The 15970-nt window shown below is 49.7% G+C and overlaps 2 protein-coding genes and 1 long non-coding RNA gene across 5 annotated transcripts in view; 1 reads left to right on the plus strand and 2 right to left on the minus strand.

The window, feature by feature from the left end:
- LOC123979349 (CAP-Gly domain-containing linker protein 1-like) overlaps nt 1-1326 on the minus strand; it is a 14443-nt gene extending 13117 nt beyond the window's left edge. The window contains exon 1 of the mRNA XM_046063253.1: nt 1321-1326. Within this exon, the coding sequence (XP_045919209.1) occupies nt 1321-1326 (6 nt within the window). The remainder of the gene's footprint in view (nt 1-1320) is intronic.
- Nucleotides 1092-15970, minus strand: part of atg14 (autophagy related 14) — a 19262-nt gene continuing 4383 nt past the window's right edge. Inside the window, exons 4-13 of one of the 3 annotated variants that reach the window (XM_046062894.1) lie at nt 14132-14219; nt 12315-12406; nt 12044-12211; nt 4540-4602; nt 4395-4437; nt 2871-2952; nt 2318-2555; nt 1979-2208; nt 1777-1894; nt 1092-1666 (exon numbers count right to left, since the gene is read on the minus strand). In XM_046062894.1, the coding sequence (XP_045918850.1) occupies nt 1522-1666; nt 1777-1894; nt 1979-2208; nt 2318-2555; nt 2871-2952; nt 4395-4437; nt 4540-4602; nt 12044-12211; nt 12315-12406; nt 14132-14219 (1267 nt within the window). In that variant the 3' untranslated portion in view covers nt 1092-1521. The remainder of the gene's footprint in view (nt 1667-1776; nt 1895-1978; nt 2209-2317; nt 2556-2870; nt 2953-4394; nt 4438-4539; nt 4603-12043; nt 12212-12314; nt 12407-14131; nt 14220-15970) is intronic. The other 2 variants (XM_046062893.1, XM_046062896.1) reach the window with 2 other exon arrangements.
- Nucleotides 6819-9407, plus strand: LOC123979130. The gene is made up of 2 exons (XR_006827158.1): nt 6819-8857; nt 8942-9407. It is a non-coding gene; the product is annotated as an uncharacterized LOC123979130 (long non-coding RNA).

The raw sequence follows: 15970 nt of genomic DNA on the forward strand, positions 1-15970 counted from the left end.
ACTTAAACCTGCGTCCTCTCTAGCGGCCAGCAGGGGGGACGACTTAAACCTGCGTCCTCTCTAGCAGCCAGCAGGGGGGACGACTTAAACCTGCGTCCTCTCTAGCAGCCAGCAGGGGGGACGACTTAAACCTGCGTCCTCTCCAGCAGCCAGCAGGGGACGACTTAAACCTGTGTCCTCTCTAGCAACCAGCAGGGGGCGACTTAAACCTGCGTCCTCTCCAGCAACCAGCAGGGGGCAACTTAAACCTGTGTCCTCTCCAGCAGCCAGCAGGGGGCGCCTTAAACCTGCGTCCTCTCCAGCAACCAGCAGGGGGCGCCTTAAACCTGCGTCCTCTCCAGCAACCAGCAGGGGGCAACTTAAACCTGCGTCCTCTCTAGCGGCCAGCAGGGGGCGACTTAAACCTGCGTCCTCTCCAGCAACCAGCAGGGGGCGCCTTAAACCTGCGTCCTCTCTAGCGGCCAGCAGGGGGGACGACTCAAACCTGCGTCCTCTCTAGCGGCCAGCAGGGGGAAACTTAAACCTGCCTTCTCTCCAGCAGCCAGCAAGGGGGCGACTTAAACCTGCGTCCTCTCTAGCAGCCAGCAGGGGGCGCCTTAAACCTGCGTCCTCTCTAGCAGCCAGCAGGGGGCGCCTTAAACCTGCGTCCTCTCCAGCAACCAGCAGGGGACGACTTAAACCTGCGTCCTCTCTAGCAGCCAGCAGGGGGAAACTTAAACCTGCCTTCTCTCCAGCAGCCAGCAGGGGGCGCCTTAAACCTGCGTCCTCTCTAGCGGCCAGCAGGGGGAAACTTAAACCTGCCTTCTCTCCAGCAGCCAGCAGGGGGCGCCTTAAACCTGCGTCCTCTCTAGCGGCCAGCAGGGGGCGACTCCACCGGCTGCAGTCCGGCTGAGAAAATGTTTCTGCTTCTCAGCTGATTTATTCCCTCAGTAAACACTTTCCTGATGAGTTTATGGTCTCAGTCGCTCGTTTCAAGTCTTCTTCAACACAGCATGATGTTCGTTTAGTAAATTATGGTCCCATTTAGAGGAACAGAGACCAGGAAGCAGGGGGGGCTTTAGGGCGGGGCTACAAGCTGACTGACAAGTCGCTACCATGGCCGCTCATATCCGCTGCTCTGTGTACATTTAACCTGGAAAAGCTCATCAGGAGTCGGCAGCTCATTTTTCCAGGAAGTACATTTAGTTTTAAGCCTGTTTGCTAGCTAAAATTAGCATCCCAGCTAACCAAACTAGCTAGCTCCAAAATGCCAAACTGGAGGCTTTAAAACGGGAGCCCACAAACCAACAGGGGACGTCCCTGCAGCTACATCTTTTATACCGTCATTGCTTGACTGACATGACCTTTTCAAACAGTGCCACGCCCCCCAGTGGGAGGAAATCAGCAAAACAGGAATAACAGACGAGAGCTTAAATGTGTTCAGTGCCTTTAAAAGATACTTTCAGGTTCCTGCAGACAGACTTCTGAACCTGTAACTGTCCCAACAAACTCTCTTCAGTCCTTCAGTTTTACTGGCCTCAACTAAAACCCAGCTGAGCACCGAGTCTCGTTCCTGTGTGCGGGTGTTTGTCTGACCTGTGAGAAGCAGAGATGCAGGATGTTGGTGTTGAGTTTGCTCAGAGCTCTGGTGAAGCGGTACCGGCTCAGGTTCTCTCCGCAGAACTCGCTACAGGGGAACAAACAGGGCTGTTAAACTCCGACACATTAAAAGAAGCGGACGCTCCGTCTTCCCGACGCTGTCCTGCCAGTGTAGGCAGCGGGAGATTCCTGTCCCACCTGTTGCAGAGCCTCTTGGGCAGGTTGACGTCCAGGATGTGAGACAGGATGGTGGCGAGCTGCGTGGCGTAGCAGAGCGCGGCGCTGATGGTGTGGGCCGGGTTGATGTGGTCCAACTCTGCAGACACACAGGAAGTCGTTAATAACGTGAAGCAGTCAATCGATTCATGGAGGAAACGACCAAAACCCCCCCGCTGCTCACCTGGGCCCTGATTGGTGCTCTTCTCCTCCACCCAGCTGTAGTAGGCGGAGCAGTCCCCGTTGCTGGGCAGCGTGACGGGCGGTCCGGTGATGCTGATGCTGGTCTCTCCGTTCTGGTCGTCCCAGATCCAACGTCCCGACAGGTAGGTGGTCCTCCGAGCCTCGGCCAGCTCGCTCACCGTGCTGGAGGTCAGCGCGGGGTCGCACTCCGCCACCACGTCTGCGGGGTCTCTGAGCGACAAACGCAGGGGCAGAGGACAGGTTAAATCCTCCTCACCAAACTGGTTTATTTATCTCCGCGCAGAAAAGACGGCGCTCCGGCGACCTCGTCCGCCCTCACCTGCTGCCCTGCTTCTCCTCCTGCGTGGGGAAGATGTGGGTGGTCAGCTCCAGGATGTGGTCTCGCCTCAGAGCCGCCAGCTGGCCCAGTCTGCTCTGCAGCTCGCGGCTGCGTCTCTCCAGCAGCTCGCCCAGCCGCCGGTTGTGACGCTCGATCTTGTCCCGTTTCTCCTGGTGGCGTCCGGCCCGGCGCTGCAGCCGCTGCCCCTCCTCCTGAGAGCGCAGGAGGACGTCCTTATCTGCAGCAGGAGGAGGAGAAGGAACAAGTCTGCAAACTCAAATGGGACGAACCCCCCTCCATCCCCCCCCCCGCCTCAAGTCGCAGAAGAAGTCCGGTGACGGAGTGCAAAGAGCGACGAAGTTCGTTTGTGTCGTTTAGGGAGGCGGAAACAGAGATCAGGGCGAAGTACCCGAGCTGTGTCGATTACTGGAGGCTTAACATGCATTTATTGACACGCTGTCGGCTACAACACAGCGAGAAGATGTTAAACTGCTCTCAGGATGCGCAGGAAATCCCACATCTTTCATTCAGAGCGCGACTGAACGACACTCACCGCTCGTCACCTCCTCGTTGCTCCCGGCGACCGCCTCCTTCAGCTGCTCGATCTTCATCTTACACGACATGATCTTCCACTTCTGAGAGGAAACAGCAGTTTGAGATCAAAGCACCATGAGACAGGACATCTTTTTAAAAACATTTATACACCACCAGCTTTTAACTAAAATCTTTCATCACAATAAAAAAGGCTGAATCTTTTAATTAAAGGCAGCACGTTGGACAAAAACTGAAATCTCTTCCATGTCTGAGCAGTTATAGATCAGCCAGAGCGAGTGTACAGGTGGACATAAGGAAAGAAAGGCCACGAGTATGTTCATCATATTAACAATCACCAGCCAACTGAAACCAAACAGAATATTTTACTTTGAAAGCCGGCTGAATGTGAGAGGTTTGAAATCTGTCCATACTTTAGCTGCACGTGTTGAGAAATGGTTGTGTTTAACCAGAGACAGCCGCAGTGTCGCGCTGTTCAAAGCCACCAGACCCCGCTGACAAAACCAGCCCATCGTCGTGATACTGTGGGACTTTGAACACTAACTAACTGATGGAGGTTCGTTTGTTTCTGGTTAAACAAAAAGGATCTAACTACAGTCTGTCAGCGGCAAAGCCGGCTCTTTAGTGGACGTCCTGTGAAGCGAGGATCACGCTGCAGCTGTTTCTCCGCCGCAGACTAGGGCTGAACGGTTAATTGCGTTTGATATTATCGTGATGTGATAAAACGAGATTTTCGATGCCCAAGAGTGAAGCGGTCTGCAGACGAAGCATCAACTTCGCCCGTTACGCTGCACCTTGACCTGTTGTTGTACGGCGGCCTTCAGCTTGACAGAAGCTGACACTGCAGAAACTTTTACTAAGCTTGTATATTAAACACGAGAGGCGTCTCTTGGTTTTATTTTCGTTGGCCAACTTTTGAACTGAACCTCAGACTGAGTATTTTTTGTTTGCTCACTGGGACACAGAAAGATGGACTCCTGGAGATCAGGACGCATTAATTGCTGGTTGAACTGAGGGTTTTTGCAGTGAACTTGGTTTTTCTTGTGGTCTGACCTGATATTCTATCATTATTTAATGCCATGACTCAAATTATCGTGCTCATATTATTAAAATTTGATATTTCTTCTCTGAATAATAATTCCTGCATCATCATATGTCAGGTTGAGAGCTTAAAAATTCTTTTAAAAATTTTTTAAAATTATTTTGCGAAAATCGTTCAGCCCCACTGCAGACCGCAGCGTGCTCGCTCCAAAGTTACCTCAGACACCAGAACTCAGATGAAAACCTGAGGCCGGTCTGCCGTTACCTGCTGAGATTTCTTTCTGAATTTATGAACCTGAAGAAAACAAATAACGGCAAACCTTAACAGTGACCTTCTGGAAATTACAAAGAGTAGAAGTCAAACCAGTGACGTAAAATATCAGTGTTTAAATCTCACATTCAGGTATTCAGTTGCTTATAAAATGTAAACTATTTAGCCTTTCTTTGCTTCCACAGAGGTCAAAGGTCGCAGGCTTTTACTCACCACCTCGTCGGCCTGCAGCTTCCTGTCCATGGCCTGCGTGACTCTGAGGAGAGAGGGTTTGATGGTGATATGAACGGCTGCAGCGCTGCGCGGCTCACATTAACACATGCTTTAATCCCGTCTTCATCAGATTATAAAGTCTTACCTCTGCTGCAGCTGCTCCTTTTCTTCTTTCAGCGTCTTCAGCCGCTCCAACTTTTCTACGTATCTGAAGAACACAAACTAAACCGTAACTAAACCGGCATAAACCTTTACAGAGCAGGTGAGAAGGTGCTTTAAAAGGTCCTTGTTCTGTTGTTGAGGGCCCCTGGACGCACCTCAGAGACCCCTGGTGGTCCCCACAACCCAGTTTGGGAAACTTCCCTCTGATATGAAAACTATGAGGTCAAAGTTATTTTGGGTTTTCACATGTTGTGTAACCGTAGCAGGGCAGCTAACAGCAAGCGAACACCACGTTACACATCCCAAACAGCTTCTGCCAATGCTAACTAGCCTCGGCGAGGTCATGGCTGCGCTGACATTAAAACATAACTTGCAGCTCGATGTGCGGAGAGAAGGTAGCTCCTGATTCAGCAGTTAACGGGTCCAGATCAAAACCACTGCTCTCAGATCTGGACTAGACCCAGAGAGGCTGAAGGTTTCAGATTTGTGAAACATTTATTGTGTTTGTGAAAATGCAAAAAAGGGCCATTTATATTTTTGGATTTTTCACATGTAGACCACATTAGACCAGGTCCAGATCAAAAACCACTATACGTGCAGCTGTCAAATCTGGACTAGACCCAGAGAGGCTTTGAGAGGCTGAAGTTTCTTTAAGACACCGTTTCAGGTTTGTGAAACATTTATTCTGTTTGTGAAAATGAAAAAAGGGAGATCTATCAGTTTTACATGTAGACCACCCAAAGCCCTTTTTTGCATTTTCACAAATAGAATAAAGGTTTCACAAACCTGAAACGGTGTCTTAAAGAATCTTTAGCCTCTCTAGAATGATCTAGTCCAGATTTGACAGGTCTAGGTGTAGTGGTTTTTGATCTGGACCCGAGTTTCCTTTAACTTTCCCCCTTCTTAACGTAAAGAAGAAAAACAGGTTCATATTGCAGAAGATGTGAACAGATAGGGCGTTTAAGACGTGTCTGAATTAATGTGTTCTACTGAAATCACAGCCGAACTGTCCCGAGGGTTCGTGTTTTTATCCCCACAGTTTATTTATCCTCATGCGTTTGGAGGTTTTGCGGGGAAACGAGAGCCAAAGTAAAAAGTCTGAATCTGTTAATGGAGTTCGGCATCTCGAAGCTCTGGACTTTACCTTTCAGCGTTCCTCCCGTCGAAGTACACGAAGTCTCCGGCCTGGACGCAGCGGGCGCAGGTGAGCCTGCGGCGGGAGGTGCTGCACAGCGGGCACCGCTCCACCGCCACGTACAGACCCTCCGCGTCGTCCACCGACTCCGCCATCACACAGCCCGGGGCGGAGTGAGCCGGGTGGGGGTGGTGCGGCCGGACTGGCGGCCTCCCCCCGGAGGCCGAAGCAGCAGCGCGGTCCGGTCCCCGCGGTGGGAGTCCCGCTGAGGAGGAGGACGCCATGGAGCGGGGAGCTAGGAGCTAACGGAGCTAACGGAGCTAACCAGCTAATCTGACGCTAGCTGCTTGACGCTAATGCTAACTGTGAAGCTAACTCCGCTACTTCATGTTTCCCCTCTGGCTCCTTATTTTCCCGTGATGCCGCTGTCACGGCTGTAAAACGACAACAGGCTCAGAGGTGTTTTTGTTTTGGAGAGCAAGAAGATGAGTCCGCCACTTCCGGTTTCCTCTGAACACGTGACGGCGTGGCCACGGTTTGTTTATATAATGACGTAACGCGGCGGGCGGAGCTTCGTTCACGTTCCAACAGGCTGCAGAGTTCAGCGCAGACAAAACACTGCATTTCCCTGCCTTCCTAACAGCGTTGTGTTTACAGACTCGTGGCAGCTGATTGGGTAACACCGGAGACACGCCCACCAAACAGAAGAACACATTCCTCAGGGCCCCTTGTGGAAACATTCAGAAACATGTCGTTCAACCCGAAAATGTTGCAAACCGGTCTGAACGTTTGGAGATTGAACTCTCCCCAGTTCATCCAACGCAAGCACACAGACTCCCAGGGCCCGAACCACCAAGCCCGCCGGGGGCCCGAACCACCAAGCCCGCCGGGGGCCCGAACCTCCAAGCCCGCCGGGGGCCCTTACCACCAAGCCCGCCGGGGGCCCGAACCTCCAAGCCCGCAGGGGGCCCTTACCACCAAGCCCGCCGGGGGCCCGAACCTCCAAGCCCGCCGGGGGCCCGAACCTCCAAGCCCGCCGGGGGCCCGAACCTCCAAGCCCGCCGGGGGCCCGAACCACCAAGCCCGCCGGGGGCCCTTACCACCAAGCCCGCCGGGGGCCCGAACCTCCAAGCCCGCCGGGGGCCCGAACCTCCAAGCCCGCCGGGGGCCCGAACCACCAAGCCCTCCGGGGGCCCGAATCTTTCTCCACTCAGGATAAACTGTCACACCAAGCCGGTCATCAACTCTGTAGGTCAACCCAGGGTTTCCCATCCCGCCGTGAGCGCGTTCACACGAAAGAGGCGGATCAGGTATGAAGTGTGAGCAGATTCCATCAGACATCCTCGCTGCGTCCTGCTCAGCGTAGCTCTCACCGGGCCGTCGCGTCTCTTTCGTTCATTACATATCACATGTCTGACCCCGTCTCACTCGGGCTCGGCTCACAGGGATTAAAGATCTGCTGACCCCACAAAGCAGCAGATGATCCACCAGAGCCGCTTCAAGTGGCGACTAAAGTTTTCTGTGAAACGTGCTACCTAAACACACAAAAGAGGCCTGGTTGGTTCACGCACTTCCAGTCTACTGTAGTTAGCATTGCATGTTTCTCATCATTCATTTTGATTTACTCATTTTACCTCCTTTCATCTCGACTTATACTGTAATGCATCGTATTAATGTTTCTTTAAAAGCCCTTCTAGGGACGGGTGTTGCAAATTAGCAGCCGCTAAAACACTGTGGTGCAAACGCTGGACTGCTGTTTTCACTTTATCTATGCTAGATGTCTCGGCCCCTAATAAAAATAACTGTACGGACTGCTGTTCTTGCACCTGTTCAAAAGATCCACACACAGATCCAAGCGGGGAACCAGACTGGATGAACAGAGCTCATCGATCGTAAAGGGAGTTTCTGATCAGAGTCTAAATAAAACAGAAAATCTTTTTGGAAAACTGTCATTTATTTTCTTTCAGGATGGCGAAACATTCAACAGAGACTCAAACAGAAAGCGACTCCTTCACCATCCACAACACAAACAAACTGATATCCAGAGAGTAAACGTGCATTTACAAATGAACAGGAAGTGGCGTCAGAGGGGGCGGGGCCTCACTGTTTCCTGAAGCCTCTCAGGATCGGATAAATGTTCTCAAACGCGTCGTAGATCTCAGCTCGTTCTTTAGCTCCTGGAATTTAAACACACGACTACAAAATGAAAACAAGTTCATTTCTAAAAGGGTGTGAGGAGATGACAGCAGCTGATCTGGCCATCTTACAACAACACGTCTGTTTCATTTTCATCATAAGATCTTTGTCTCGCAGTTAACTCGTTACCGCAGAGAGCACCGATGTTCAATGTTGATCACGGCAACTCGTAATGATGTCGGGGAGAGCCGCAACCAATGAAACAACTTTCTCAGAGCCGGTGTTCTGTCCATTCACGCGCGCTATCGAGAGGTGCTACTTAGCGGTTCTGCGCACGCGCGTGACCCATAAGCGCGGTCCGTTTCCACGGCCATACGTCTGTGCAGCCTTGCTGTTGGGCACGCCGTCGAGACAGCGGCTGATCGCCAGCAACAACAACAACAACAAATCATTATACGCTGATATCTGAAATAAGCTCCCCCCTCCTTCCAGTGCACATGCAGCGAGCAGCGGTGCAATGTAAAATGATTCTGAAGACGCTGCCCCTGAAATGATCAATCAAAAAACAGAAGACTAATCCTGCGAGAGTGGAAAAGGGAACATAAAGGTAGCATATATCGCCAGAACAATCAGGTGGACTCTGACGTCTGTGAGACGGGAAGTGATCGCTCGACCTCGTCTTTGATGATTCAGTTATTTTTAACTGTAAATCACTTAATATGATTGGAAGCAGGAAGTCAAGGATGACGCAGGGTCCTTCCACACCTGAAAGTCCGCACAGAGGTCCGAGCCAAAGTTCACGTTCTGATATATCTGGTTAGCTGTGCTCTCCCGTCGCTGCGTCTCGCTGTACGTGACTCTGAGAGGACTGATGAACAGATGCAGATCGTTGCCACCGTGTTGTTATAAAGAAGACGTTACTGCAGCACCTGCTCTGCTACAGACTCATTCACAGACTTACATCCTCGATGTGCGAACATTATGTCGCCGAGGAGAGCGATCCTTCTCCGTTTGAGGAGAGGCCAAAGAGGTGAGCGGCCGTCTGTTTCAAAAGATGAGCTGAGATTTCTAATTGTGTCCTTATACCAGCGCATTTCTCCATTTCTTCACACAGGAAGCTCCTAACGTCTTGGAACAGGAGTCCTGAAGCCGTCGTGGCGTTCACACAGCGTGACTGACCGGTGACAGGAGGTCACACGCTCCACGAGCTGACAGCGGCGGAGTCACCTGACGCTGGTCTCCAAACCACGTTTGGTCAAGAAAACACAGGTGAAATGAGCGATCCTGCACAGGAAACAGCTGTTTGTTATTCTAAAGACAAAGAATCTGGGTGAAAGGACGGATCAGCAGACGCAGGCAGCAGGAAACGTCTAACCTACAGTTGGAGGCCTGCTCTCATTGGCTGGATGTGGACGCCGAGTCGGCCGACAGATATTTGGCGTGCTAGATATCAGCGATGTGTCAGAAATGTGTTGGGGAGCCATTTTGATGCGTCAAATTTGAATAATGAATCCTAAAGTAGTGCTTTGGCCTTTTAATTTAAGTGTACTGCTGTATGCATTAAAGTGCAGTAACATGTGGTTTGCTTTAAACAGATTTTTCCCTTCACACAGCAGTTAGAAAATATTTCTAATTACAGTCTGTTCAGCAGTCAGAGGGAGGAGAAGCGCTCGCCTCACGCACACGCCCGCCGCCGAACTGATCCTCGCTGTTTGGGAGTTTCCAGAATCTGAAGAGGACATCAGCAGGAGGGAATTCAGCCTCTCAGCTGAAGTTACGCAGCCTGTAATTTAACTCAAGTTAAACAGGCTGCAGCTGTGTAGCGCGCACAAGCCGCTGCCATGGTTACTGTCCATAGAGCGGCGCCGTATCTGATCACCTGAGGAGCGCAGAGCGGCCCCGCGGGGCCAAGAGACCGCGCTGTGACTTTATGAACGTTCCTCAGAGACTACCCAGCATGCAGTGAGCAGCTCTCCTCTTCGCTGTGGCGTTTGATCGCTTGTCTTGTTTTCTTTATCTGCTTCTCCCTCAGCGCAGTCTAGTGGTGAAAAAGTAGCTGCCTGCTCTTAGTCAGATGTGGATGTCAAGTCGGCCGACGGCTCCAGATATTTTGCATCTGTCCAACACGATTTATTGAAAAGTAATCGAAACTGAAAATCAGAACCTCTTCGGTGAACGATGGAGGTCAAAACAACATCGTAATCGAGGACAAATGTTCCGTTAGTATCCATCACAGCCCGACTGTTGGCGACTCGCAACACCCGGCTTCAGGCTGATCTACGTAAACATCCAAAAGTGCACTGAACGTTAGGCCCCGTGTTCTAAAAATGAACAGGTTTTTAATAAGATAACGGGCACAATATGTTCGTCATGTTTTGTTTGACATTTTAAATAAAAGCGGTCGGGACTGAAGAATCAGCAGCACCGAGTGTTGATCAAACACACGTCACAGCTGCTTTTAAAGGGACGCTCATCAGAAAAGTGTTTCAGTCGTCCCGGCTCTCCCCGACAGAGTCACAACTGATCGAACGATGCTCTTCCAACGTGCAGCTGTTCACTAGTGTCTGCTGCTACTTCACTGTTTAAGCACGGTGGGACATTTGAGTTTCATTACCGGTCAGAACCACTTTCCCAGACACGAAGATGAGCAGGACGATGCGAGGCTTCACCATGCGGTAGATGAGGCCAGGAAACAGCTCCGGCTCATAACTGGACACGGAAACACAGAAAACTTTTTATCAACGTTTAAGTGTTGTACAACCCTTTAAAAAGATTTAAAAGATGTTCATCTGAAGGCTTCCCAGCGACTGAACTTTTATGTTAAACTCTGTCTTGTTCACTAGTTTCAGGTGAAAAAGAAACTCAATTCAAATGCTACGCTAACAAAACAAGAAGCTAACGCTAAGCTAATGGGAACGTTTGAGACGCCATTGTTAGCATGTGACGCGGATGAAGGAAAAAAATAAAATGTCATGACTGAAAGGAACGCTGGCATTTTGGGGATTCCTGGAACGTGATTAGCCGAGCTTAGCACAAAGACTGGTAACAGGGGAGAACTGCTAGCCCGGCTAAATTAAAAGGAAATGCTCAAGGTTAGGATCATTACTGCACATCTGACTTTGTGAAGTCTTCCAGCTCCTAACTGACCCTTCGCTTAGCCACGCCCCCCTTAGTTAAAGTTGCCAACAAACTGTCGGACTTGTATCACGGCGCCTCCTATTACTGCACTCGCTGGAGAAATGCTGTTGGACAAAGCGACCTCAGAAAGAAGCAGACAGTTTGACATTGTACATTTGAAGGTTTTATTCAGGCTGTCAGACTGACGTGAAAAAATAAAGACAGAAGCTAAAGTGAACCACTTTATTACCTGACGATTGAGAAAGAGGACAACGACATTAAGGATCAGCAGTGTTCCTGTACAGCTGGTCGGCCTCTGTTCATTATTACAGTCATTAAAAAGCAGAACAGCAGGACTTTATTACGTTACATTAAGCAGGAAGTTAGCCAGCGTTAGCTAACTAACATCACATTAGGAACGATCCACGGCTGACATTTTTCTGGATTTGTTTCAGGTTTTGGAGAGAGAATAAATCGTCCTTCTCCTTTCAGCCTCTCTGGGTAGCTGCTGTAAATATTACAAGACGCTGCAGGAACAGCGTTTGACCAGATCTTAGAAAATACAGCCAGAAGGAAGCTAGAAAACGACTCTTTCTGCATTAGAGTCAATGGAGCCATGAAAGTGTCAGAACTCAGACAGAGTCCTATACTGCGCTGCGATTGGCCAGCTGCGTATTCGGGCGTGGCTTAGCGAAGGGTCAATTGTGTGCAAACGCAGGTTTTCCCCCCCCGACAGCTCTCACTTAACTCCAAATTAGCATCAAGTGAGTTAACCTAAAATCTGGTGGGGAAAACGCATGTAAAACAGCGACTCTGACTGGAGCTTAAATCAGATTAAATGGTGACGCAGCGAACAACAGTAGCTTCCTCCACGTTGGACTCAAAGGTCGGCTCTGGCAGGACATCGGGGGTTTGCTACAAGGCTTTCTATTGGTCAGCGTCACCGGCTGAACAGAACATGAAGCACTCAGAGGTTCTGCACCCCTCAGTGAATCCGCTGATCACAGCTTTGCAGTTGTTGGAAGGTGCATTTTTAGGCCTTAGTCTTTGTGCTAAGCTAAGCTAACCTCATGCCCTCACCGATCGTCAGTGTTTCTACCTGCTGAACTGTTGGTGTGTCAGGACCAGACCTTCCAGTCTGATGGGGAAGCACACGTCGCAGCTGGCCACCATGTTCTGGATCTTAAAGTCCAGGAAGCGGGCGGGGAAACCCAGTTTCTGCACCACCCGAGCGTACTTCCTGGCCGCCAGTCGCGACTGCTCCTCGCTGCACGTGCTCAGACACGTGAGAGAAGCTGGTTAATAAACTGTCCTGTAAGTCCTGATCGTACCTGTAACCTGAGACAGACAGGTGAGACAGGTAGACTGACCTCTTGGCTCCTGTACAGACCATCTTCCCCGAGCTGAAGATCAGCGCGGTGGTTCTCGGCTCGCGGATCCTCATGATGACCGCCGCAAAACGCTGAAACACAACACAAGAACTGAACCCCACCAGTAGCTTCTGAGACGTTCCATCTGTGTTTACCACACACAGGACCACTGAACACAAAGTATTCTAGAGCTAATGCTAAGCTAACGCTAAACCTCATGTATATAATATAAACCTTGACAGAATCCGCTGAGTTAACTCAAAGTCTGTGAGCGCGTTAGCGGTTTAGCAGTGCTGTTTTGAAAGTGGTTCACTGTTTCAAGTCATTTGATTTGGAACCCTGTAGTGAAAACGGGACAGTGTGGACGGTCGGGAAGATGCGAGCTACAGACAAACTAAATCGAAGTGCTGCTCGCCACGACGTCACGGAAAGCGTTTGCTGAAGTGCAGCTTTCTTATTTGTACAGCGTTTGCTGAAGTCACAGAATCAGAAAGACTACGCGTTGAAACTGGTCACGTACGGGTAGGGTCGCCACCTTCAATACAGGAAAATAAGGGACGCCTACCTGAGCGGGGGCCCCACCCCTCGGGGGCCCAGCAACGGCAGGCCTTATGGTTGTATATCATAACTTAAAACATGTTGAAGTATTAAGATTGATACCAGCCGACGTCATAATGAGCCATCTGCTGTTGAAGTCAGTGTGAACAGATGAACTCAGCAGACTAGCGGTCAGACTGTCTGAACATATATTTACCCTCCAGACTCCAACTGATCAAGAATTAAACATTAAGAAAAGAAAGGCATATGCCTGTTTTGTTGACTTCCAAGAAGCCTTTGGAGCTGCTGCCGCCGTTATTTCAACTCGACTCCCTGCCAAGAGACCCGCCCTTACCTGACTCCGATTGGCCCCGAACCTGACAGTGTTAATCAAACCATCAATGGCAGCGAGTTTTACCCAATCAGGGGTAGAAGAGGAGTTTACAGAATGCAGGTGGGATAGTTTGCATGGGATGCTGCATTAAAGACAACTCAGAAAACTATTATATACCATTTAGTTCTCAAATACGGGATGATTCTGCATTTTAAGGGACGGGTGACGAGCCTACGTAGGGGTCCATCTACCCTCCTGCTTTGATTTTAAACCGCAGACCTTCTGCTACGTTTCCCGCCGCCACGGTCTCTTTGTCCTCCCGTGGTCCATGCAGAGAAATCTCTGCTGTGGTTCTTCACCATCGCTGTTCCTCGTTCGTCTCTAGTAGAACTTTCTTCTTTAGACGAATCTTGAACAAACGTGAACGGTCACATGATGTGCGTTTTCAGCCGTTTAAATACAGACAGATCAGTTCTGATATGCAGCTAAAACGCTGGTGAGGACAGAGATTGTTTCTGTTTAAAAACCAGTGTAGCAGAGTGGTTGTAGCCTTACAGTCGCTCCAGGATTTCACAATGTCCTGATCGCAACTATTAACACAACAAATCCCAAACATGCAAGAGACATCAGTACGGGGCAAACACTTTTTCACACCATGTATGTATGTAAAATATTTGCATTTTTCTACGATGTATAAATGTGTTAAATGCAAGAAGAAGTAGTATTGGCTGAAATGTACAGTAGAAATGCAGTATACTGACACTCTGAATGACTTCCTGTGGTAAACGCACCCCCGTGCTGACCAGCTCGTCACGGAGTGGAGGCAGATGTGCCTCAGGTTTACATCCTGGCAGATAATCTGGACATTCCTGCATGGTTTTTATCTCACACAGGTGAATCTGTCGTCAGCAACACTCAGTAATCACCTGACGGAGAGGCGACGTACCTTCGGGTTGTACTCGGCGTTTCTTGCCTGGAGGGCAATAAACTTCAGATCCAGCGGACAGCCAAGGTTCACCGTGGAGACGATGTTCCTGCACGCACCCACACAAACAAACAGTGTGCGTGTCAATACTACAGATAAAGCACCTCGGCATCAGTGTCTGTATAGAGTTGTGTTACATTCAACAACAGTTGTTCTTGAAATATCCCACTTTAACCACCGATTTGACCAGTGTCATATTTTTATGTAAAAATGGCACCAACCATTTCAAAAGATAGATAACTGTAAAACTACAAAACTCTCTTACCACTGTGTTTTTTAACATGTCAACAAACAGCCTGGCTCCACAAAACACTTAACATGAGAGAGCGAGTGTGAGAGACACACACACAAACCCACAGCCAACACAACACTGGCCCCTGATACCCAGCCAGAGAGCCCCCCAGCCTGGAGGTCCTGTACCCCCCCTCATCCCAACGGCAGAACCGAGACTACAGGAGCAGCAGCCTATTGGACTGGACTACGCTGCAGCGGTGAGAAGAGCCACAGCCCCGCCCCCCTCTGGTGAACTCAAAGACATATTACACATGCTAAACCTGCTCTGCTCTGGCCTCATGGCTACATGGTGGAAGAGCAGAGACTCTTAGAGACATCACAATAATTCATAGTTTGGCATGTTGGATATCATTTTAAACCAATAACAATATAAGGACAATTCTTAACAGTATTTCACACATAATACACTCTAAAAATGTCACTCAAAGTTTAATATTTTATTCATTTACCTACAACACTATTTTCCTCTTTTTATACTTTTTTTCCCCCCTTTTCGTTTGTTACTAGTATTGTTTAATATCTAGTTTACTATTATTTGTTTTTTAAGGTGTTTAAGGTCTAATTTTTGAACAGATTACACTTGGAGATGAAATCGTTCACAATAACATGTTGGAACATTTGAGGTCTGAGATCATCAGCTTTTGGTTTAAAGAGCAGAAATCCAGATTTTAATAGAGAGTTAAAGACTCTGACATCATAGTTTTACAGGAGACATGGTGCAGAGAAGATGTTTCCACTGGTCGTCCTCACGGCTACACTGACATTATTATACCATCAACAAAAAATCCCACAATAACCCAAGGCAGAGATTCAGGAGGCCTGACTATATGGTGTAAATCAGAACTGAGCCAGTCCATCAGTTATTAAAGAAGAAGAAGCTAATATATGGTTGAAAATGAACAAACAGAGCAACATGTCTACATGTGTGCCATCTACATACCTCCATCAGAACCCCCTACTACAACCCAGATACTTTCTCTATTCTTGAGGAGGAAGTTAACCATTATAAAACCATGAGAAATGTGTTACTCTGTGGGGACTTGAACGCTCGAACAGGGGAAAGAGCTGCAACTATGAACACCCAGGGAGACCAACACTTACCTGGAAGCACCTGCTTCCCTGAACGTCCTGCTAGAAAGAGCTTTGACAAGCTGACTAATACAAGCGGTATGCAGCTTCTACAGCTCTGCCGTACGCTGGGTCTGCACAGGGTCAACGGCGGGCCACGAGGGGACTGTCTGGGTCCGTACAGGGTCGACGGCGGGCTACGAGGGGACTCTCTGGGTCCGTACAGAGTCGACGGCGGGCTACGAGGGGACTCTCTGGGTCCGTACAGGGTCGACGGCGGGCTACGAGGGGACTCTCTGGGTCCGTACAGGGTCGACGGCGGGCTACGAGGGGACTCTCTGGGTCCGTACAGAGTCGACGGCGGGCTACAAGGGGACTCTGTGGGTCCGTACAGAGTCGACGGCGGGCTACGAGGGGACTCTCTGGGTCCGTGCAGAG

The sequence above is a fragment of the Micropterus dolomieu genome, linkage group LG11, assembly GCF_021292245.1.
Source record: "Micropterus dolomieu isolate WLL.071019.BEF.003 ecotype Adirondacks linkage group LG11, ASM2129224v1, whole genome shotgun sequence".
NCBI classification, from domain to species: Eukaryota; Metazoa; Chordata; class Actinopteri; order Centrarchiformes; family Centrarchidae; genus Micropterus; species Micropterus dolomieu.